The sequence below is a fragment of the Strix aluco genome, chromosome 9 (genome assembly GCF_031877795.1).
Source record: "Strix aluco isolate bStrAlu1 chromosome 9, bStrAlu1.hap1, whole genome shotgun sequence".
NCBI lineage: Eukaryota > Metazoa > Chordata > Aves > Strigiformes > Strigidae > Strix > Strix aluco.
In genome coordinates this window covers 9,970,734-9,996,993 of record NC_133939.1, presented here as the reverse complement: position 1 = coordinate 9,996,993, position 26,260 = coordinate 9,970,734, and the positions used below count along the sequence as shown (strand labels likewise).

Here is a 26,260-nt window from a genome sequence, read left to right as displayed (position 1 = left end):
CAACAAATCACCACATTCAATCTGTCCGCCAACTCATTAAACTGAACGCTCTTTTGAACCACCTACAAATTTGAGACTACATACCTACAAAAATTGCAAAGTTAATCTAATTAAGATGAAGTACGGAATTTAAGAAACAGATGTGGAAAGCCATTATCTTGACAAGACTACATGCAACTACAGTTTATTTAATGATTTACATGTTCATAAAAATTCAGGAGTGGCATAAATAACATACCTTCACCACCACATAAGATGCTGCAGACAAAAGATATGTTGGTCAAGGTTATGATTAAAAAAGAAACTGTGATGGAAGAAATACTTTAATTATTGAGATGAATTACTAAGAGTCATTTATTTAAAGGCTAGAACTGAATAGTTAATCAAGTAGAAAACTAACAGCAGATTATAGTTGCTTCTCAGAATTAAGGAGGGGTAAACTTTTTACTCATCTTACCTCTGTTACTGCACAGTGCTGTCCTCTCACAGCACTATACTCCAGAGTTCTGCAGGAGATCTATATGCCTCAAGAAAGAACTTGGAGGCAGACATTGATACAAATGAGATATTGATTTTTTTTTTCCTTCCCAAAAAGCATTTATCTATGCAAATGTCACTTCTGTTAGTAAATGCAGAATTTGCAAAAGCCAAGAGGACCAAACTTCTTACAAGGAAATGCAGAACCCTCAGCACGTCACTCCGCAAGTAAACATGACCACACCAGACACACACCAAAGTTCTGACAAATGAACATTACTTTTTTGTAATTGTGTAACATCAGATTCTGTCTGTTAACTGCACCAAAAGCAAGTCCCTTTTCTCTTTACTTAAAATGCTAAAAATGATTTTATATCTTCAAGCAAAAATAACATTTGTTTTCTGTAAAGTTTCAAGAAGACAAAAAGTGTTAGATCAAAGGACTAGACTGTTTCTTTTTTAGAACACAAATAAATGGAAAGAGCTACTAAAAACAATAGAATATTGTAGTCTACAAAATAGATTCTTAAAACAACATTAGTACTGTTGATGCTTATTTATTCATAAAGGTCTTACAGCTTTTACATTTTTATAACAATCTCTATAGTGATCCAGTCCACTGTTCTTCTGAGTCTTCAGAGAAGTCAAAAGAGGCCTCAAGAGACCTTTCTTCAACTAATTCTGATCTGGATCATGCATTGACCTCACTCCAAGTCAAATCCACACCTCCTTTAGCTCAGTATGACACTTGCCTCTCCCACAGTTTTCTCTCTCATTTTTCTGGCAGTTTCAAGACATGTGCATATTGAACCTAAAATTCAAATATTTATTACTAAACTGCTTAGGATTAACATCAACACCTCTCAAATGCCTTAAAGCATATGCTAATTAACTCAGTGTACTATCAAACTATAGCAGTCTCTGAAATCATTGTAGCATCTTCCAAAAAGTCTTTCTTCTCTATCTCGCATACAAACTCAATGAAGAAATATTGCATATTTATTTACTTTTGACACTATAAATGTAAGATACAAAGGGAAAAAGAAGTGGGAGATGAATTTATTCCACCCATAAACAAACACCACAATAAAAGGATTTTTATAACAACATTCAATTAATTTTCTTGAGGGGAAAAAAGTATGTATTATTCAGTTCCCTTTGGAAATTTGCATCCAGCAATGAAAACAATAATAATATTAATTGAAGTTTTAGATTCTTATATTCATTCCACATTTATATGTCACAGTCCATAATTCACAAAACCGAAGCATGACCTCAAGGCTATTTTGCATACCCATTACAAGTCCACAGGACTGTAGCTTAATTAATGAATTCCATCAGCTGAATACCAATCAAATAAAGAACAGACTGAATATGAGCATCATACTTATCTGAAACTAAAGTCCAGAAAGCTTAAACAAGCCAAACTTTCAATCAGGCATCTCAGCTTAATTATACATCATCAACAAACTTCCAGTTCAAAGGTAGCAATTATATACCTTGTAATACTCTCAATATCAACGTTTATGATTGAGCACCAAACTTACATCACAAAGGAATACAAGCCCGACAGTCAATTGCAGCAAATCGTTTCCTGATGTTAAAGTAATAAATGTTCCGTTCAAAACAATGGCAGAAACAGTAACAATTCTAGCTTTGTTCAGAAAGGCCAGCTTTAACACATGTGGACAGAAGGGAACAGAGCCAACTCCTTTAATTCTTTCTGCTGCCCTTTCAAAGTTGGCCAGGAGATTCTATTTTACATGAACTTTGTTCTCAAGGAGACAAGGTCTTTTTGGTTCTCCATTTATTTTTAGTAGCTGTGAATGGTAACGGATGTATCATCTACACACTGATGTTCTAATGCTTCACAGATCAGTAACAGCCAAGGGTATCTAAACTGCTGGCCTCCTCACATCCTGACACTATGCCCTCTCAACTGCTTGACTTGGTCATTCTGTTGGCAGTGTCAAAAGCTGCACTACCTCCTCGCTTTTTATGGATAGTTTTCCTGACTCCAGGGCCTTCATGTTGTATTCCCTGTCTGAAACTGAAGTGGTAATAGCTATAAAAGCTTCTCTGACAAATACAAAACTAAGGCCTCATGTGGTGCTCTTAATACTGAGAAATACAGCTACTCATCCAACACTGTCACTTGCAGTTAACATCTTTGCAATAAAGTTCTCTCACATACATTCCAACGTGACAGATATTGAGCAAGATCAGCAGAATGGAGCCTTTAAGAACTCCAAAAGGAACCTGGATCATATTTCTTTACTTAGTATATCATGCTGAAAATAATTTCACCCTTTAAATGCAGGTCATTAAAAATGTTATCATAGCTATTAGCAAATGATTCATTTTTCATCTTGTTAAAGAAATTAATTGCCCACTCAACTCTACGGCAGAGATATCTGGAGTTTGATCTCCTGTCTGCAATCTCAGGGCTGCATATCTAATTTCAGAAATCCAGACAGCTTGCAGCAGGCACAGAACGCAATTGGGGTTGGGCACCTCTCAAAGTATTGAAAATTCTCTTGGAGGATGTCAGATAAGACCACTGAATGCCACTTCTTGACAAAACAAGCATTTTGGTAGAAGTTGAAGTATGACAAAGAAAAGAAGCAGCCAACATGAGAACAAAGGAAAGTGGTTTTTTTAAAAAAAACTGCACTATCTAAAAGGTCCCAGACCACTATCACTTATTTGTTCAGTATAGTCAGAAAATCAGGTATTTTGGCTTGTATTCATAGACAGGCATTTCAGAAGAGTAGTCTCCTTTCAATAAAGGAGGATATGGTTTTGTTCAATTTCTGATTTTGATACTTCTAGCAAGCAGTTAAGAAAGATGTAAGTACACTATAAAACCAGTGAAATTCGAAGCAATTTCAATCTTCTAAATTCCAATGCCATGTTAGCTATAAAAAGCAGATTTCTCATGTCTATTTTTCCTCCCATTTTACTCTTAAAAAATGCATACCCACATTTTTGTAGGTATACTTGTATATATTCTAGACAAAACTGTATATATGTGGAATATTGTATTTTTCCTCTATTTAGAGGAAGAAAAATTGTGAATTTTCCTCTGTTTAGATTCTCATACAAAATGTAGGAAGATAGATAGGATAGCCTAAATATAACTTACAAGCCCCTGAATCTCTTTCCTACGAACACATAGATACACAGATGGGCTAAAACTGATGATGGTTTCAAACTTTCATATGGTTATCCCACAGCAGTAGCTTGATTCAGCAATAACTGTTATTTTTCAATTACTCATGCCAGAAGAGTATTACAACACTGACTACAGCTGAAGACAGCGTTGCAAACCTTGAGAATTTCAGGACAATAACAAGGGCAATTTCTTTTATGCAGCCAGATATCTTAAAAGAAAAGCAACATATTTCAACTTTTTCCAAAGAAAAATCCAATTCGCTGATCTTTTTCTGCCAACCTTTGTGTTCACTACTGTATGTATCTAGTTAGCAAGCCTCTTCAATCAAGCTTCCCATCACCTTCATTAGCATGAGATGAAGCTATACCTAATAATTAGTTTCCGGTATTCTTTCATGTCACTTCAGCATATTTTAGCAACATTCCTACTGTGTAATATTACTACTATAATTACTACTGTGTTTGGTTTTCAATATACTTAAGCCAGAAACTGACAGAAGACCAGATATGAAAACCGGTTCATTTTCTTAAGTGTAAGTGCCATAGAGTAGCTAATCACAAACCTAGGAGTGTACCATAACCCATCTTCTCCTTCAGACAGATTCTTTTGTTAAAAGCTCACTGAAGAAAAGCTGAAAGGACAGAGTATTTCAGATATAAAAGATAAAATCATAAATGCTGCTGATGACAGGAAGCTACTAAAATTTTAAGGAACACAGCCATCAATCTATCAAAACAAGAAACACACGTTTGATGTATCTAAATCAGAAATGCACTTTCAGAGTGTCGTTAACACTTTCAGCATGACAGTTTAAAGTCAGTTCTGAATAATTCTACACCAGAAAAGCAAGAACAGTATTTCCTTAAAGACAGAAGATTCCATGCTGTTCTGGAAAAAGGTATTTCTGGTATACCTATAATATTTTGTATACCAGTAGATCAGGAGACCTATTATGCCTCTTTTCCTGAGTAACGTATGCAGGTACACAAAGCAGATGCAGCTGCCAGTCACTGAAATCTCCACACCAGCCACTGCTGACTGCACAGCAGCATAAAGGTACAGATTAGCCTCGAGGTTTTGCTAACACATCTGATAGTTTGCCTTGATCCTTTTCTTTTAACTGTAAGAATTCAGTAGGTGCACTGGAAGTCCTCAGTTGGAAAAAAAACCCAAATACCACAGATCCTACTTAAAAGGAGAAAAAACGCTTGTAATCAAGCAAGCTAAGACCAAGGGTGGCGATTTACACCATCACGGTTTGTTTATACTGCTATACACTATATTTCATCTTTATCAATGAGTAAACTAAACAAGGAAGAAAGGTTCTTCCACAAGGAAGAGAAGTAATTCAGACCATATCTACAGCTCAAACTGGTTCAGGTATGAAGGCAAACATCAGCAACCTACAAAGACAAGATGTTAGACAGAAGCACACTATACTGAAACAGAAACGTAAATGACATCTTAATGGCAGTCAGACATAAATAACTTATGTGTCACAGTTTTAAACAGCAAGTGTAACTACAGGAAAATGGTAGTTTTCAAGCAGCAAACAAGTGCACTTGGTTTAACTGGTATTTTAATAGTTAAATGTACTACCACCTTTTTTCTTAACTTTGACACAAATCATTAATCTAAGAGAACTCTGATAGCCTATATTTCTGAAAAGTAAAAATAATAATATAAAATACAAGTGTTAATTTTCCTATGGTAGTGACCTTTTTGTATTCACACAATGTACTTCAAGCTGCAAAAGTTATTTCCTGAAGAGGAACAACATAATTATGAAGCACAACACACACTTAGTAACAACAAAAGCCAAGAATTTTACCTGCTAGGCAGCAACATACAGTCAATATCAGGTCTCTTTGTCTTGGGAATGGCATATAGCGGGTACCTGTCACCATGTCGAATCAACACTTGAACTGACACTAGCTTAAAATAATGAGGTGCATGTCCTAAAGTAAAAAAAAAAACCAAACAAAAAAAAAAACAAGAGGGAAAAAAAATGTAAAAAGTTAAGTATATGTTACCTAAATCTTTCCCCTGCACATCTTTTCTTTAAGAAAAAAGAACAGGTACAATTAGCTGGATAGCTTTGATATTTCAATGAAAGAAAACCCTCATAAGAAATGATAACTTACCATCCCAAGGAAGATTTCACTTTCAATTGCAAGACAACTTATACAAGTTGCAGATGCTTCGCACATTTTCCATAGTACATCTACAGTCCAACAACCATACAAGACATTATTCAAGCACCGAACTCTGCCACCACAATAAGATTACCACGCTTTTATGATGCCTCTCTTCCAGACCCCTATCACAATAACAGATTTTGCAGTATGCCTAATTTGAAGCTTTTTGACAGTTTGTGGTTGCACTGGGTTTGTGTGGCAAGGTTTGGTAGTGGGGAAGCTACAGGGGTGGCTTCTGTGAGAAGCTGCTGGAAGCTTCCCCCATGTCCCACAGAGCCAATGCCAGCCGGCTCCAGGACGGACCCGCCGCTGGCCCAGGCCGAGCCCATCAGCCACCGTGGTAGTGCCTCTGGGATAATGTATTTAAGGAGAGAAAAAAAACAACTGAGCAATTGCAGCCAGGAGAGAGGAGTCAGAATATGTGAGAAACAACTCTGCAGACCCCAAGGTCAGTGCAGCAGGAGGAGCAGGAGGTGCTCCAGGTGCTGGAGCAGAGATTCCCGTGCATCCCATGGTGCAGCCCATGGTGCAGCCCATGGTGAGGCAGCTGTGCCCTGCACCCAGGGAGGTCCACGGGGGAGCAGAGACCCACCTGCAGCCCCTGGGGGACCCCACACCAGAGCAGGTGGGTGCCCGAAGGAGGCTGTGACCCTGTGGGAAGCCCGCAGTGGAGCAGGCTTCTGGCAGGACCTGTGGCCCCGTGGAGAGAGAAGCCCACGCTGGATCAGGTTTGCTGGCAGGACTGGTGACCCCGGGGGGGACCCACACTGGAGCAGTCTGTGCCTCAAGGGCTGCACCCCATGGGAGGGACCCACGCTGGAGCAGTTCATGAAGAGCCTTCTGTGGGAAGGACTCACATTGGAGAAGTTTGTGGAGGACTGTCTCCCGTGGGAGGGACCCCACGCTGGAACAGGGGAAGGGTGTGAGGAGTCCTCCCCCTGAGGAAGAAGCAGCAGCAGAGACAAAGGGTGATGAACTGACCTCAACACCCATCCTTCATTCTCCTGTGCTGCTGGGGGCGAGAAGGTGGAAAAATTTTGAGTGAAGTTAAGTCAGGGAAGAAGGGAGGGGTAGGGGGAAGGTGTTTCAAGATTTAGTTTTAATTTCTAATTATTCTAGTCTGATCTGATTGGTAATAAATTAAACTAATTTCCCCAAGTTGAGTCTGGTTTGCCCATGACGGTAACCAGTGAGTGATCTCTCCCTGTCCTTATCTCGACCCACAAGACTTGTGTCATATTTTCTCTCCCCTGTCCAGCTGAGAAGTGATAGAGCAACTTTGGCAGGTACCTAGCGTCCAGCCAGGGTCGACCCACCACAGTGGTTTATTTTATATGCATTAGTGGGATATGCTGATGAAAGAATTCATTCAGGCTAACTTGCTGATGCAGCTGCTATAGACTGAAGAATGCAACTGTGCCTTCTATCTGACTACATCTAATGGTTTGGAGTTCCAAAATTAATTACTTCTGGGGTTTTTTTTCAGAACTCCAAGTCAACTGTTTTTCTGATGTTAATAATAGTCTGCAATACAGCTCACTTGTAATAAGAATTACAATTTAAATATTAAATATCTGCATCACTCCCATCCCTTACAGTTTTAGGCTTTCAATTGACCACTGACTGGAAACAGAACCACTTCCAAAAAATCAAGACAACAGAGAGGATACAAAGGGAAGGAAAGAACAGCATATTTTGTATAATTTAACATCATTCAGCAATGAGATGGCACTTGCTGCACCTTCTCCAAGCACCAAAGAATTGACAATGCACAGAGTTATAATTTCCAGTGACAGCACGTAGAAACAAGCAGCTAAACTATTGTTTGCGTTCACAAAGCTTACCTTCCATGCTGCGTTCAGCAATGGTGGGAATATTGCAGTAAACGTGAGCTTCATAAACAGGATCTATTGCAGGAGGCTCAGTCAGCAAATCAGGCATTATTCTCTTTCGGCTCTTAGGATTCAACCCATCTTCCCTGACAGGGTTTACTGGGATTAAATGCACTGAAAGATACAAAACATACACCACATACATTTAAGAGGTTTTAAGAACATGTAGGACTATGGTGGTTTGGGAAGGTTTTTAAAAGCAATTATACACAAGACTATGGTTTCCACAAAAGGATGCCACTCTACAGTACAGATCTTTGTTGTGAATTTTTCATGATTTACAGAGTCAAGAAGGCAAGCCCAGGATACTCTTTAGGAAAGTCAATGCTTGGCTAAGACTGCAGAAATACATGTGGATGTAGAACAGCTCTGCTTTTTGCACTCTTCTTGAAGCTGCTTTTCCTGTCAGTCTCTCATTAAGCTCTAAGAGCACAAATAGGAAGAAAAGGGCCATAACATGCCCAGCTGTCTCTCATCATTTTAACTTAACTACTGACATTGAAGGAAATCAGCAAAAGACAGCACAGTTATGATGATGGTACTACAAACTACTGGGAAAACAAAGCAGTCAAGATTTCAAGGCACTGGATTGTTCATCATTTTCCCTACTAATCCCTGCCTTACATGGCTACCTTACCAGCATTAAATAGTCTGACTTATCTAAAGAAAACACACAAAAATATATTTGTTGGAATGTAACTGAGACTACCACAAAAAAATGTTAAATACAAAGAAATGCAGTTAGTGCTTACACACAGCACAGAAATTAACAGAAATACCACCACTAAGTCTTCCAACATGTATGTTAACATGTTTCTTATTAGAGCTTCTCAGGCTGTGCAGTTAACATACACATATAATGTAGAAGCATGTTGAAGCATATCTGAATTTAAGACCAGAGTTGTACTGACAAGTTGTATTGACCTTGTCTTGATGTGAAAGCACTAGTTAATTTATAAGCCTTAAAAGACTACACTTGTGATAACAAATGCACTTTTTTTTTCCCCCATTAGTATTTTCTGGTATTTGAACGAGAAGATTTAGAGGTGAAAACGAGGAGGTAAAGTGTTCATATTTTTACCCCTATTAGTCTTCTGTGGTGAGAGAAAAAAAAGAAAAAAAAGAATGAAAGAAAAGACGAGAGAACAAATTTCAAAGCAAAACTTTACTAATTCTTCTGGTTAGTTCCTCAGTTTCATCTCGATTCCCAGTCCTAATTTTATTGCGGATTAAATTCATCTCTAGAGTTGTGCAGACAGAGAAAAGCAATGAAGACAGCAAACTGATGTGAAACACACCAAGATTTTAAGAGCACATAGCCATTAATGTAACACAGACTCTTCATTCTTAACTACAATACACTACACTTGAAATAATTTTATGTGGTTTCCTCTTTGCCTGCCAAAACCAGAATTCAAGCATTTTCCATACCCTTGCTAGAGCTGTTGACATGGCTAATACCCACAAAGTGCAGCGACTTTAAACTTTTCCTTAAGCTGTTTCAGATTTTGCATGCGACTGCCCACAGGACTGTGCTTGGAAAGAATATTAAACTCTGACTTTGGCCACATAAACTGCAGAGCTCAGCTGCCATTCCAGCATTTATCTATCAGATTCATTTTTCAGCTCCTTCCCTGCTAAGGCTCACATTACTGTGAGTCATTGCAAACCACTGACCAAGAAACTCTAGCAGTAACACAGAACCTTGGCACTATCTATTAGAGGTTGACAACTCTGGCTTGAACGGGCGCTTGCAGCAAATTTGTATTTGGTATATAAATCCCAAACCTCTGAATGTGTTACAACAGTTGCTGGCCTTTGCAAATAAGCAGCATTACAAGACAGTAATTGCCTGAAGAGTATAAACGGGAAGTTACAACAGTTACATTGTTCAAGTTTCCTAGTCAGAAAAGGTTAGGAGTAACAGCTTTCTGTTAACAATTTTCTTCAGAGCAACCCACATCGCTACTGCTCACTTAATGTCACAAAAAACATACAGATTTGGCTTAAGTACTCAGGGAGGTAATGTAACTCAATTCAGCTTTGACCCATGAGTGTTTCAGAAGACGGGGGAAACTGTACCTCAACAGCAATAGCTACACACTCTGGTGCTAAAATTTAGTTAGGAAATTAAGGCAAATAGGTCAAAAAATCAGGTTCCTTATTTTGCTTAAGACAGTTTTAATTGCAGAAAACAACCCGAACAGATCACATGTTTGTATTGAGACTATTAACCCTATTCACAGATGCATACATAATCTTATTAAGATCAACTGCCTATGATTCATGGGGCCAAACACTTTATTTACAGATACCAAGTCTCATTTCTAATCAAAGTAGTTGAAGAAATACTTTAACACTGCCAGACAAATTTAAGAACAAGGAAAAGCACTAAATCTTAAAGAGAAGAATCTACTCTATTTAAAATATTAAAAATAAAATTGAATATTAAAAATAGCACCTAGATGACATGGTTGAAGTTTACAAAAGCCATTTTCAAAACACCCTTAAAGAAGACTCTTCAGTCAACACAGCATTTATAAGTACAACATAAGGCTATCTTGTGAACTGGAAATGGACTCCGAGATTAGAAATAACACTAGTTCAAATCATTAATTTAAAAAAGGTTATTAAAACCTATCCTAGATTTCTAAATGCTGCTAACTATATTTAGTAATAGCTGGTCAATATTGCCGTTATCATATCATGAATAAGGCTTGGCTTATACCAGAGAAGAAGGGACACAGCATTTCCATGCTAAACTGCTATCACCCTGTCCACTTCTAAGTATCTCTGATAGGGACTGGGCTAAAGGAGCTTTTAACTTTGAACCCATCTGGGACATAACCATGTTGTCTGGATTTCTGAACATATTTGAGCAACCTGATCTAGTGAAAAATGTCCCTGCCTATGGCAGGGGAATTGGACTAGATATTCTTTAAAAAGTCTCTTCCAACCCAAACCATTCTATGATTTAACTTAAATGATTCAAATTGTTTGTAGGGTTGCCAAACAAAATTACCAAGGTCAAAAAAAACTCCAGTCACCTAAATAAACACTGTCACAAATAAGCACTTTAACCAACGCAAAATGACACATATGGGGGGAAAAAAAGCAAACAATGAGCAACAAACCACCACCGAACTATCTATGCAAATACCTGGGTCTTCATAACATAGTTAAGTAGAAAAAGCAAAAAAATCATATGATCTGGGCACCAGTCTAGGCAGTACACTGAATTTATACATATAAAAAAAGCAAGTATTTCAGAAGAGGGGGGAAACATGACCAAAGAGAGATGAATTTCAGTTGGAAAGCTGCCTTCTGTTTGCTTAGCCTTATCAGCACAAGGAATGTCAAGGGCCAGTCCAGCAAGACTGGTCTGTGTCTCCTCTTGTTAAGGCTCCCCACAACCTGTAATAATCCTGCAGTTTTTGTGCTCTGAGATGAGGACCCCAAGTAACAGCGCCTCAATTTGTACTTCTGCCTGGTCCAAATAATGACCCATACCAACAGCTAAAGTCTCGGTTATCTCGCAACTGTTTTCTCATGACCACTCCCTGGACACTGTTAGTACCTCATGTATCTATGTTTTCTCCTTTCTCCCTGCCTTTTCAAGTACTTGGGCTTCATGCTCCCTTGCTGTCTTCATTTATCTTTTTTACTTGCTGCTGAGCCCTTCTTTGAATGCCTCATACTGTACAGGGGGCTCAATTTGTTTCTCCATTTTGGTACCCTTTATGCCACATGGAGCAATTTTAAAGCTCTCTGAAGAGCTGAATATGTCTCTGTATCCAAGTATTTAACTATTGAAAGTCCACCTCTGCAGTGTCAGTTACACTTTTGTCTCCCAAGTGGGGTTTCTGGTCCATATGTAACCAGCAAACCTACAAAAAGAATTGGACAGACACAGCTCAGAGAAAGAAAGGAAAAAAAAAAAAAAGAAAAAAAAAGTCCCTCATATGGAGTTCAAATTAATCTTCTTACCCAAACTCTGTTCTGCTCTTTCCTCTGTAAATCATTATAAGATCTGAATTCTATTACATAGTTTTCACATGACTTCTTATAGCTTCACACTATTTTATATGACTTATTCTATTAGTTCACAGTAACATGCACTTGCCCAAAACAGAAGTCTGCCAGTGTATATACAGTCATACTTAAATCGTTGATTAAGGGAGTCTTTGAACAAGATTTTCACACTGCTGTGCCTTTCAAAGCTCATTTTTTACTATGACTGGAATACAACAATTGAAAACAGAAATTAAATAGATGATTTTGATGTGCCTATCCCACAGCCAGGGCTGTTAATACAATAGATCTGAAACATATTTGGGGATCTAACTAGAAACTTTGCCAACACTGGAAATGTAAAGAATACATACATCTTATTATAGAAGTAGTTTGACAACAAAAAGGGAAAGAAAGTACATTTTATCTCCCAACATTCATAAACTTATTTTTTAAACTGAAGAAGGTATATAGAAACTACTTTGAAACACTAATTTTGAAAAATCTATGTCTAGGTAAAAAAGTAGAAGGCTTACAGAAACAATAAAATGAAAGAGATCTCAGTGAAGCTCTGCTCAGTATCCCACCAAGTTAAAATTGTTTGAAACATGAAGTAACTAAACACATGGGCTTGTATCAGACAAAAGTAAGACCTGACCAAAGAATCAAACAGCAAATTGTGTCCTGTGAGAGACAGAGGGGCACTGGTCACACAGTAGAATAGCTAAATATTGCTGTAAAATCATTCCTTCGAGAATTTTTGCAGGTCCAAACCGAGCTATGATTTTAAGTCGACAAAACTCAGATGACCTAAAATCCAAACTCAGATACTAAGTTTAATTAAACCAAAAATTAACAAAAATTAAACAAAAAACCCCCAGTAATTTTTTTTTTTAAAATCAAACCACAAAACCTGAAGACCAAATTTTAAAATGAATTTAACAGCTTAAGAAATGTCTTTATGAACAAAACCAATGGCATCTGAAATATGATGGTTTTATTCTCAGTGTACTTTAAATGACCTATTTAAAGAGCAACAAGCTAATTCCATCTGAATTCCATACCCCTCCCAGTTCCTGAATGCCAGAAAATATACCAAAAAAGACAAATATTAGACAAGTAGTTTCTAAGAGAGAGAGACAATCATTCAAAAGTGCTTTCAGTATGATTGTAACAATTACTACATAGCAACTAATCCTCTCTGAAAGAATGTCAAGTTTATCAAATCAACTATTGTACTCAGAAGCCCAAGCAGGGAGCCAGTGTGATATGAATTAGGACTACAAAACTGACATGAATTTGACAGAATTCAGTACAGCAGAAAAACAAACACAAAGAAAAGTGTAGTTCATGTAGAAGAAACACCAAATTAAATTCTAAATTACCCCATTACCAGTCTCTCTCCCTCCTGCAGTCCTAGTTTCAGCTTGAAAAACAAAAGGATTTTCTGTTTACCAAGAAGAAAACGGTTTATCCATTAAAAAAAATTTACCTAAAACCAGAAAGGTAGGCAATAAAACCATTTTCCACATCTGTTTTCCCTTGTAGCTCCAACCAGCCTGAGAAGCAGCAGCCCAAGTAGCCATGTTAGTCTCAATTTTCTGACTAAACAGAGACCTGAAGTTTTCATCTTTTATAAAACAGAAGGTTCTTTCAGCCCCATGCAAACATACTATTTAAAACAGTCACATGGAAATTAAGCCACACAGCAGAAATACAAATAAAAAACCAACCCACTCTAGGTAACCTTATGCCAATGGCTAAAGAAAAGCAAACGCGCATGTCAGAGAGCACAAGAAGTTATTTATCCCTCTTCCACCTTCCCCCCCCCCCCCCCCTTTTCTGCTTCTAGCAGGGCACTAACAAGGCTGCCTAGCACTGAGGAGAACACTTGGGCTTCTGAAATTCTGTTGATGAACACATACTTCTCTCCTAGTTGCGCGCTCTCTGAAAAAAATGGAAGCTAGAGAAGGAGCAATGTAGGGAAGAACAACCAGAAAGAGGCAGGAATGCTTCAAAACAAGTGAGATCGGGGAGGGGGGCGGGGGGGGGGAAGGTGAAGATGTGTGCAGCAAGAAAACCAATCTGGAAATAATAGGTAAGGTGCACATGGGCTGAAGAGCCTGAAGGCGCCCACTGCCCGTTTGGAAGGGAGGCAGCCTGGGCACAGCGCTGCTGAGTGCCACGTCCTGCCGCCCCCGGCCTGAGCCCCGCCACCCCGCACCCACACCTCAGGAGAACATCCCTGGGGTCACTTTAGAGCTCTGCTTGGGACTACAGCTGTAAAATGAGAAATTCAAACGTGTGACACACAATCCACTCTTATCACTTGATTCTTTCATACAGCTAAATCAAGGCTTTGCAAGTCTCAAAGGTAAGATCCGTATGAACAGTGAGGGGCTTCGTCCATAATGCCCAGTGCCACAACGCGCTGTAGTTGCATGCTGAGTAATCGCACAAACAGAACAGACTTACTAGCCTCGCACTGGTCAAGCTATCAAGTACTATTAAGAAAAACAACCATGAAATTCTATAAAAAGGATTTCTAAGCCTGTGAACATAAGCTTCTAAGCTTCAGATTTTATATTTATAGAAAACATAAATGGAGCTACTAAACATTTACATAAGTTTGTCTTGACTTTTCAGTGTCTTAATTTATTAAGAATGTGCAGTTTAATTAAAAAACCCGCAGTCATTTTTATTTTAAATCAAAAAATTTTCACTGTCTTTTAATTTATTAAGAACATGCAGTTTAATTAAACAAAAAAGCTGCAGTAATTTTTATTTTTAGTCAAATCACTTGCCCTACGGAACCTGATGATAAATTTTATATTTATAGAAAATCTGTCCACACTGAACATATGAAGAAGTGACCATCCTCAAGATCTCTGCAGTCTCTATCCCTTAACCATCCACATCTGAACCTACTTCTTTCACCACATCCCCGCTTCCCCTAGCCTTTGCCCTGCCATTTTCTCCATGCCTGCCATGCTTTCTGCCTGTCCAGGAGCAAGTGGTGCAGGGGGCTCCTGAAGCCTGGATGTATTCCCCACAGACAGCTCCCTAAGCAACTGCTGCCCTTTCTACTGCAGAGCAGGCTCCGAGCGTCCCTTCCCACTGTGCTGCTAACTTCTCTGAGCACCACTCCAAAGAAAAAAAAAAAAGAGTGAAGGGAGCTATGAGGGCGGTGGATAACAGAAAAAAACAACAGCGGGGGGCTGGGGAGGACACACCTAAATTTAACCTAGAATAGCAACAACTCTGACTTGACAAGTCCCTGACAAGCTAAAGAGGTTCCTTGGATTGTAATTTCTACACAGTACCTCAACCTAGCAATACTATTGTGCTTCAAGGTCACACAGGTACAGCTTTCAGACTGCAACTGTAGCTGGGCAGCAGAGGTAAGCACTTGTCTTCTTACTTACAAATGTTATCAAACCAAAGGTCTGAAAATGGATGACCCAAAGTGCAAATTCATCAACCTCATTACAGAAGCTGACAGGAATTTCCAACCTCCTGGTATTCACTGAGCAGTCAAATGGGAGCAAACAGTGAATAGAAACTACAGATCCCTTCCTCGGAGTTTCCAAGAATTTGCAAACATTCAGCACTAGTGGTGAGTTATGAACTGAGACGTGCCCAGACACATACACTTATTTGACATACATTCAGTTTCTGGATTGCTGCTGTTGCTCTTCCTCATGTAAGAGAGATCAGAGCAGTTTAGAGAATGTTCAAGGAGTCTGTTGACTTACAGAACAATTTTATTGCCAGCACCCTATGTTTTAAGTTCTAAGACTGACTTTAAAAAAAAAAATCATGAAAATTATAAGTGTGGTAACCAAGTAGTAGGTGAGATGGAATAAATGTTCTTTTCAAGCCAGTGCTTCTAATCAAAAGCGCTTGCTATAGCAGCCTTGAATACATGCACGAACCACAGATTTCTGCAATAGCCTTCATTACAGCATATTTTGACACCAGAAATTAAAGCCCTCTAGAATAGTTCTATTGATCCTACGAGGTAAACATAGACATCTCCCTTCCTACAGTAAAAATATCAATTACTTTTGAAGACAATGAGGAATGCTGCTGGAACAGAACATCACATTTTGAATTCTTACATATAAACACTAGTCTGCCAAAAGAAATTGATTAAATTCACAAAGTTGGTTTTTTTTTTTTCCATTTTGATGCACTGATCCTTGTAGGGTCAATTTTTGCATTACCTGGGTCAGTATTAGAAAAGCGTTGCTTTTAAAATTCTGTTCTTTAGTGCTATGTCTGTATTTCCTCATGTTCCTTAAACGACATCTTCTGTTTCAAAGTGACAACACAGAAGTTATAGTCCCATTGACTTCCCAAATTACTTCTTGTGATTTAATAGAAGACAAGAGGTGGATATCCTTTTTCTTTTACTCTTGCAGACTCAGTCATCACAGAGCCTGAAGCACCAGTTCCCTCGCTGCCCTCCCTCCACCTGGAGAACTGAGCCACAGTCAGTCTTAAACCCCCAAACCTGGTGGGGAAGGGAGCAGGGCAGGCAATGTGAGGAGCCACTCTCCTCCAACTGGAAAAATACTCATGGGAAATGCAAATTTAGGATAAACAGATATTGGTTTTTCATGGCCAAATAAAGAACTTCAGTGTTGCCTCAACTGTTCTTCAGCAAAAAAAGCATTCTGCAGCCCCTGGCTGTTCCCCCAACTGTTCCCCAAAACTTCACCTGAAGCCTTGCTTCTTATTTTAATGAAGCAAGACACAAGTAGCAGTCATAGTCCTCACTTGGGCAGTCTCACTATGGAAGCACAGTATGCACCCCAGGAATGGCAAAACCTAGACAGCAGCTTGTCCAATTCTGCGCTGCCCACTGGAGTGAGTGCATTATTACTGTGCTAACAGTACTCAACTTCAGCATTAACTTATCATCAAGTTGACTGCTAGAAAAAAAATGAGCCCAAGCCACCTTTGCTGTCAATAAGTACTTAAAAGATGTTTCAGCTATCTTTTAAAGACTGTCAAAGACATCATTAGAAGAAAAATTGCATCAGACAATACAACTAACAAGACCAACAGCTATAGCAACGCCCTATTACTCAACTCACAGTGAAAACAAAACAAACCCCTCTTTTTGGTTTGCCTGCTATATTTTGATTTGTAACCCAAGGAAAACCACCCATCCAAGGCTGAGATGGACCTATCTACTGGAAATAAGAAATTTAAAGAAATGCTACCTAAAGTTTTCTATTTTCGATTACTTTTTTCTAGTTCCTTAAACTTTTTTTTTTTTTTGCAATAACTTACCTGTACTACAGGGCAATTTTCCCCCTAGAAGTCTGAGCCACTTTTAATTATTTAAGTCAATAAAAATAGTGTTTCCCTGTTTAAAATGTAGAAAAAATAAGTTTTCAGAAGCATCCTGTATATCACAGGTTTACTGACAGAAAAGGGAAACTCAAGAAGGCTAGGAGGTTACAGATGTACCTCAGCTAATCTAGTGGAAATCAGGATCTGATTGAGGGAGAACAAGTGTGAGCACTGAAGTGTTTAGTTTTTTTAATGTGCATGTTTTTAAGAAAACCTCATTTATACTAGGCTATGAGGAAAAAAACTAAAGACTTCACAATGGTCTCCTGCCATGCACAAGCTCAAATACAAGATAAGCTAAATTTTAGCTGAGCAAAATGGAAGTTTATACATACGCTCCAGCACAAGCTTTCACACCACAGTCCCTTCTTTGTCCCTGAAACAATCATAATATGATTGTAGCTGCAACTTGCAAGTGCATCTTAAGTTTCTTTATCAATATTGACATAGTTTTACTGCAAGAAATGCAACCAAAAGCTTATTCTTCAGTGTAACACTAGCTGAGTTTTCAGCTTTCTTGGTTTTCAGATCCCTAGAGTTTTCCACTGGAGATGCAAATCTCCCTATGGACAATTGCGAACTCCTATAAATTGGCTGCTTTTCTTAGCTGTTTTTCACAGACTTGGACAGAAATAGCCAGATCCCTTCCCCCTTTCCAGAAGTGGGTCAAGGCCTATTTGTCTGCCTATTTTCTGGGTCACAAGTTGGGAACTTCTTCAAAGTTCTTCCTCATCTTGGGGCAGTTGCCTAACATAGCCTTCTGTCCACAGAGCCACAGCTCACAGGTATTGACACAGGGCCTTATCCCTTATCAGACTCAAGGGAAAGGCCAGATTGCCTTGTCTGTGTATTCATGTTCAAAAATAAATAGAACAATTATACATGACCACCATGCACAGTAACTCTACCAGCTTTACACAACTCACACCAGGATTTCTGAGAACACGTTCCTTATTTCCAGCTGCATTAGCTGCATGCTTTGTTGATTTTTTTACAGGGTCCCAATCTGACTTACACAAGGAAAATAAATATGTTAAGAAAATCTTTTTTGCACCAAAGCACAATATGGCAGGCCTTGTAGTGTTATGCTTTTGAGACCAAATTTAATCAGACATGTTAAATTATACAATGGGTGCTTGTATTTATTGAGTCCAGATGTGGCTTGGAAAAGAGCTTTGTAGTTTTAGGGGTTTTCCCCCCCCCTCCAATTGTTTTTCAATCGGCAATTCAGAAGGGCATATGGCACTGCTTAAAGAGCTTCCAGGATTTTCAGTCTGACAGCAATAACACAGCAATGCTGACTGCAAATCCAATCCTTTTCAAGTTCTAGAGAAGACAGTCATTTTCCACTTCTCCCAAAGTGAAAAATTACTCTCTATATTTTATTCTATTTTCCTACTACACTGAAACATTACACTGTTTAACAGGGAAAAGATTTATATTTCCATCAATTAAATGTACTCCTTTTTTTTAAATAAATATATATACATAATAAAGCTCTTCCTTACCAGCTTCTCACTAATTACCTCACTGCTTGGCTCTCCAGTCGATTTGAAGGGGGTGGGGGAAGTTCCTACAAGACATTAGACAAGCAGACAGATTTCCTGCTCTATAAACACATTACTCAACTCGGATATTGCTCATGCTCCAGGTTATTTAGTGACAAGATGCAAAAAAAGCCCTACTACTGCTTAAGATGAAGCAGTTATGTTGGTCCCTTGCCTACCACAGGCTCGTTAGGATTCACGAATGAGAAGTGTTACATAAACTGCACCACAATGCTATAAATTAAGCCACTCCTATCGATGTATCTGCATAGCTGTCACACCTTACCAGGTTGTGAAATTATTTCAACTACACCAAACCAGTGTCCTGAGGGCCACCACAAAAATCTTAAGTATACAAAGACTAAGTGGGGTTTTTTTATGGCCTGAAAGCATGATTTTTATAAACACAGTAGATCCAGCCATTGTTACTTATCTAACAAGATTCATGAGCACTACAGTAGGATTTTAAAGCTCTGTCCTGCTTCTGTCTACAGAACTCTGAGACTGGTAAATGAACTAATCCAGTGGAATCATCCTGGAAAAGATTTTCAAAACAGCTTTATCAGCTGTGTTTAGAAACTGTTGGCAACTATTGCCATTTCCATAGTATTGTCTTAAAATAAATGTCAACATGAAAGAGTAGCTGCAGGACACAATATATGAATGCTACTGCCACAATTTACCTGTGGGGGGGTGACCTTTGTTTTTTTCTTTTTGTCCTATATATTTTTTGAATCTCACAAATACTGGAGTGGGAAGCTGTGCAGCAGTGATTACATCACAGCTGAAAAAGATGCTTGGCAGATTTCACATTGTGAACTGAACGCAAACATAGAGGCCAACTACACTAACTGTTCAACATAGCAGAAGAAAACATGGCAAAAAGTATTTTCTCAGGAACATGGACTGCAAATCCTCTGGCTTCAGTGATCTTCTCAACTACAGCAGCTGAGAACGCTACAAAAATATGCCCCATAGAGTTCAAGATGGTTCAGCAGTTGCTCCTGTTCTGTTATCCAGCAACCTGTCACTAACAATTTCCAACTTTGACACCAGCTCTCTGCTGCTGAAACACATATGCCCCCCCACACTTACTCTTTAAGGAATTGACTAACTCTTGCTACTAAGCTCTCACTCCTCACATGGATATGAAAAGGAAGTGCGCACGATTGTTTTCTGTCATCCTAGATGAAATGTGGTTTTCCCCCATTTAAAAGATCAAATGATAGGAGCACATATTCATCTAGAGCTTCAAGTGCACATCGTTGCCTCTTTTCCTTAGGGCTCTCCTTAGATGGCATCCCAAAATACTCAGCATGGCCTCTGAAATTCAAGTCAACTTTTATTAGGGCGTACACTGGAACATCCAGCTATTGAAATAGAAATCACAAAATACATAGGTAAAACCAAATAAATAAAAGGACTTAAAAGCACGACTTTGCTCTGCCTGTTACATCTTTACAAGCATTGCTCCCCTGGTTTCAGAACATCAAGTCAGCGGCTTTTTGGGCTGCAACAAATTCTGTATTATCTGCTCACTGGTAAAAGCATCTTTCTGTCACCTCTCAACAGAGCTGCTTTTCGCGCTTCTCAGCAGTATCTCTGTGTCTGCACACCTGGGTCAGATACAGCAATCTCTCTTTCTCTCACAGGGCTACCACCCAAAACGCAGGAAAACCCACCATGTCCACAGTTCAGCCAGAGCCTCTGCAAAGGCACAGGACGCAAACTGTTTAATATGTTAATGTCATCAGTCAAACACAATCCACAGACATCTGGCACTTCCCTACATCAGTGTCCTTCCAAGATAAAAAGCCTTACTCATTCAAATCAATATTTTAACTACTGCATTAAATTAGCACCTTTCTGTTTCACATCTAATCCCAACTGTTTTCCACCCATGAACTGACCTGCTTAGGAAAGTGATCTCAACACCATATGCCACCGCTTACCCAAGCCAAGCCAGCTCACTTGTTTGGCCTTGTCAACAACAGGGCACAGAAAGCTGCCATGGATTTGCTTGCAGCAAACCCCAAAACAACATATTTAATACAGTAGAGCCTGACAGATTTTTGTGCTGGGGAAGCCTGTAACGACAGACGTAGTCATTTATCTCAGAAATTTGTAACAGTGTTCTCTGGATCAGAGAATTATTGATATCTTTAGGACATTTGCCGTAAACCACCTTAAAGGAAGACGGTGAATCTTATTTCTTGTCTTCATCTAGTATTAATGTGCATAGTTGGTAAACCCAAAGTTACACCACATACCTAGGGTTTCCAGCTTTTTTAATCCAATCATCTCACAAAAATTGAAAAGGGAGATCTCTTCCACTTTCCAAGACTTCATATTTCACTGCAGCAAGTCCGCAAAAGCCTCAGTCTTTTAAATACAAACTACTTAGACCCCACCTCATTAACAAATAAACCACAACACCATTTAGTATGTGCAAGCACTGCATTTGTCTCAGTGAGTGAGCTCTGAAGATTTAAAAGGGAAGTTACTTCAGGAACAGAGATTAATCTTATTTTTAAAAAAATAAAAGCAATAAAAAACTACCTGCAGGCATTAGAATCTTCAAAGTCAGTACAGCTTAATAAACCTTATTAATCACAGAAGATACACAAGCCCAGGAACACACAATAAGTTTTTCAAAAATCTTCACAGTCAAATGACGAAATGCCTTGGATTGAGTAAGTCACTATCTTTTCAGCAATGAAAGCACAGATAAAAGACAAAACTGCCTGGAAGACAAATTGCAAGAGGAAAATTAAGAGGACTAAGAAGAAACATGAACAACAACTATCTGAAGAATATTAAGTATATCTGAAACAGATACATGAAGAACTACTAGCACATCCATAAAACCGATGGTTTTCAACTCAATTTGCAGCAGCACAGGGGGCACAATCTGCAGGCATAAAGGACAGCTCAGAAAAACCAAGGCATCATCAAATCTAAAGTTTAAATAGTCACTCATGCTTTCCTGAAGACTGCACATAGCCTATAAACAAGGGGAACACAACTGCATTATACCCACTGATGTTAGGATTATTTTCCTGGTACTCTCCAATTCAGACTCTGTGTCTACACTCGAAACAAGGTGGGGAGGGAGTTTTGGGTCAGAACATTCCTCTGATGAAGAGACAGAACACAAATCTCAAAGGACAGCAAACAATTAATGTATGAGAAATCCATTTGCGATTAATAGATAGCATTGTCCTAAAAGCTCTGATAAAAGTAAAGAGGAATAAAGCTAATAGACTGTGAATTGATTGTGAATTCTCAGAAAACTGGTCTAACATCAGAGTGGTCAACAAAAGATTAACAAAATGCTTATACTAAAATAAAGCAGAGTGACAAGGCTGTCTTTACCTGCTTAGTTTAAGACACACAGGTTTTGTTTTGATGCCATCATCTCTGTAATGAAACATGAAAAAAACAAAGGTACAAAGGAAGGCAGCCTGTAGCAAGGGGATGAGCAGCTGAGAAATTGCACATGGAAAAGAAAAAACCCTCAGGGATAAGAATCCTTTCCCAGTGCCCAGCCAGCCAAAACAGGAGAGCACAGCAGGGAGAGCAGAAGAGTGTGGCAGAATCAGACACGGGCAATCTCTGCCTCCACCACCTCGCCCACAGGTGAGCGAAGACTAAAACTGCCCAAAGCACATCTCCCAGCCAGCCCTGGCTGCCAGCAGCTGTGGGGACTAGATCCACACAGCTCCCGCTGCAACACTGAAATCTGTTGTCCTGAAAATCCCAAGCAAGAGCTTGAATGCAAACCCCATGCAGAGAGGCCGTATTCTTGTGAGAATCGAGGGCTTCTGTTGTGCAGACTTCACCTCCTTGAACAAACCTTAATCACCAAACCAAATTTAACATTTATAAGAATGTAACATCTGCACATTAGAAACAAAACTCTCTCTCTTTACTATTTCTACAAACAAAATAAGGTGTATTTCAGAATTTAAAAACTGTTACAGGTGTTAAAACACAGTTCAGGTCAGTACACAACTAACCTATGGAAAAATCCTAGGAGCAATTTTTTTGGCTTTAAAAGACAAGACATGCCAATCCAAACACATCTGCAGTGATCTGTAAGGCAGCCTGACTCAGCATTAGCAAGCTACGAAAAACGAACAGCAGAGAAATGGATTAATGAGCGTTTGTTGAGCTGAGAAGGGTAACATCCTGAAATTTTAAACAACAAAAAAGAATTTGCTAAAAATAAGTAAATAATTCACCTGATCTACTGCTACAGATTTGTCCTGGTTTTAGTTGGGATAGAGCTAATTTTCTTTTAGTAGCTGATACAGTGTGTTTTGGATTTAGTGTGGGAGTAACGCTGATAACACACTGATGTTTTAGTTGTTGCTAAGTAGCACTTATCCTAAATTGACGATTTTTCAGTTTCCCATGCTCTGCCAGCAAGCAGGTGCACGAGAAGCTGGAGGGAGCATGACCAGGACAGCTGACCCAAGCCAGCCAAAGGGATAGTGCATAGCAGAGGACCTCATGCTCAGTACATAAACTGGGGAGTTGACTGGCAGGGCGAATTGCTGCTTGGGGTCTGGCGGGGCATCAGTCAGCAGGTCGTGAGCAACTGCACTGTGCATCACCTGGGGTTTTTTTCCCTTTGGTTTTATTTCTCTCTCGAGTCTACCCCTTTTCATTTGAATTATTATTATTATTATATTTTATTATTACTATTGTTATTATATTTTATTTTAGTGCAAGGTCCTGCACACAGGTCAGGGCAATCCCAAGCACAAACACAAGCTGGGTGATGAGTGGATTGAGAGCAGCCCTGAGGAGAAGCACTTGGGGGTATTAGTGGATGGAAAACTGACTATGAGCCAGCAATGTGTGCTCGCAGCCCAGAAAGCCAACTGTGTCCTGGGCTGCATCAAGTGTGGCCAGCAGGGTGAGGGAGGGGATTCTCCCCCTCTACTCTGGTCTCGTGAGACCGTAGAAGGAAAAAAAGGAAGAAAAAGTGGCATAGGAATAAGAGAACAAGAGGTATACTCTATATATTTTTTAAAAAGTGTTTCTTAAAGCTCTACAGAAATTTTGAGCTAAATAATTTATGTACTATATCTCAAACTGTCTCCAACTGCAATGCCAGACAGTCCCAGCAATGGTTCCAAAAAAACCACTAGTGAATTCATAATAGACTAATACAACGTAAACAAGCTCACAGGACTGTAAAATGACTGCAATATCTGAAGAGGTAGGAAAAACCCACAGAAAATTGTGAGTCACCAGAAGAAAACACTGCACAATCATCTTCAATTAGCTCCACCAACAGTCTTCCACAGACTTTCATGCAGGGAAACTAGCTACACACATGGTTATAAGAGTTCAACTGCAACAGAGCTGCTAGCAGTCACACTGGCACATCACTGATTGCAAAAACCCAAATAGTTCTGGTCACTAAGGAATACAATACACCCACTCCTTGGCGAGCCTCTTGGTCTAGAGATAATTCCACCTTCTGGGCCTCCACAAGAACAAGATCAAGGGGAGGACTGGTGTCTGAAGAGTGCTTAAGAGTTGCTTCTCCTTTGTGGCCTGACACATCTTCACAGAACAAACCTATAGGTCTCTCTCACACAGTCACAATGAATAAAGTTTAAATCCTTCCTCATTTAATATTTTAACCTCATTTACTTTTACAGCCCCATTCTGGTGATAAACCCAAGTATCTCAAGATAGCAGGACTCCATGGTATGTAGAAAGACAGAGGCATTACCCACATTCTTGAAAGAAACGTAGGTCAAATTTGTTTAAATAACATATCACTATATATAACATACAAGTCATGTTCTGGAGGAACCTATTTGTGGCATTATTTGCAACTAGTGCAAGAGTCCACTTTGGCCAGAAGCAGGACCAGGAAGGATTTACCTACAGCGCAGATATTCCAGCAAAGATAGCTTAACTATTAGCAACAAAACAGAGTTTACTCCTAAATTAAATATAGAGAGAGGGAATTAAGATCAATGCATTAGTCTAGGTAAAGACTGACAGAAATATCAATTACTGCAAGCATAACCTTTTTCCTCTTACTGAGAATATTAATTTTCCTTTGCTGTTTACCATCCATTCAAAACTCAAACAATTAAGGACAGGTACATAAGACTGTCCCTACAAAGAGTCACTGACCCTTGAACATGTTTAAAATAATTGCAATATGTATCACTGTAATTATTAAAAGACTGAAGCACAAATTTCAACACTTTCAAACTTTCTTGCAGGTATTAGGACCAAAGATTTTAGTTGGATTTTGAGAGAAATTATGTTAAAATGCTTACTATTTTCTAGTCATTTCCTTCTCTCTAGAATTTAACCCAACACTGTAGTATAGTAAGGATTTGTAGAAGCCTAAATAATAACTTACTGTTAGTTTTTGCAGAGTATCAGGCTTTATTTACAGTAGCCTTCAATCATATATTTTAACAGCTCTCACTAATCTCTGCTTAAATACAGTTCAACTAACCATCACAGATGAAACCAAAGTACATACTTAAAGGAGATTTATGAAGTTCTGTAGCCTGCCAAGTAACTTCTACTGGTCAAATCCTGCCTGAAACAAGTTAACCTGACCTATATTTAAAACAGATATTAAAAATGATTGCTCTATTTTTGTGTGAGAAAATAAGACTGTCCCATAGTATCATTCTCAGGTATTCATCATGTCTCCTCCCCCTTCAAGGGTTCATTTCTGGACCAGTACATTACACCATCACTTTCAAGAATCACAAAAAGTTATTTAAATCTCCAATAACAACATAAAAAGCATCTTTAACAAGTATATTTACAAGTAAACTGTATATTTACAGTTAGTTTTCTTCATTCACCACTAAAATGTACACAGCCTTGGATATATTATTTGTGGGTTGTTTTTCCCTTTAATCCTAAATTCAGATCAAATTAGTACTTTCAAAAAACCCAGAGAGACTTCTCATTAGTGAAAAATCTGACATGCTTATGAGCTTGAAGGCAAAATTCAGGAAGGTCTCCTTTTGATTTTGTATGCTGGTAACACATGACAAAAACAAGCTCTGCATCAAGAATTCTAAAGTTGCGTCTTTTCGCATATAGTTAGTTGTATAAATCAGAAAAATGCAATACTCTAATTTTTTTTTTCTTCCACTGAAGAAATTATATTCTTAAAATATGAAACATGAGCAGTTACTGTTTGTTGGTAAGGAACAGTAAGAGATGGTAAGGAATTCAAAGAGATGGTAAGGGTATGTATTCTGTCCAGAAACAGCCAGAAGCTTATATTATCTTTTCACTGAATAACCTGGGGTTTTTTCTTGCTTCTCTTCAGAAATTAAGTTCTGGAAAAACCAAACTCGCCCATTTTTTCCAAAGACTTCGCATATCCCAGCTCCTCTCAACATCCCACTGGCAGTCTCTGGGCAAGGGGCTGCGGGTGCAGCTCACCCCCAGTTCTGCTTCGTGGTGGAGACAGGGGGACGGTGGCAGCTCTGCGGTGCCACAGCTACAGCATTACAAGTTGAGGAAGCACATCCTGCTTCGCAAGTGGAAGGGCTGAACAGGGATGCTACACCCTCGTGGCTCTCACCT

The 26,260-nt window shown here is 38.9% G+C and overlaps 1 protein-coding gene across 4 annotated transcripts in view; it reads right to left on the bottom strand.

Annotated features, from left to right (window-relative positions):
* The window catches only part of PXYLP1 (2-phosphoxylose phosphatase 1), a 60,781-nt gene that overhangs the window by 9,610 nt on the left and 24,911 nt on the right, over positions 1-26,260 (bottom strand). For all 4 annotated transcript variants that reach the window (XM_074833680.1, XM_074833679.1, XM_074833681.1 and 1 more), the window contains exons 3-4: positions 7,695-7,856; positions 5,484-5,610 (exon numbers count right to left, since the gene is read on the bottom strand). In XM_074833680.1, the coding sequence (XP_074689781.1) occupies positions 5,484-5,610; positions 7,695-7,856 (289 nt within the window). The remainder of the gene's footprint in view (positions 1-5,483; positions 5,611-7,694; positions 7,857-26,260) is intronic.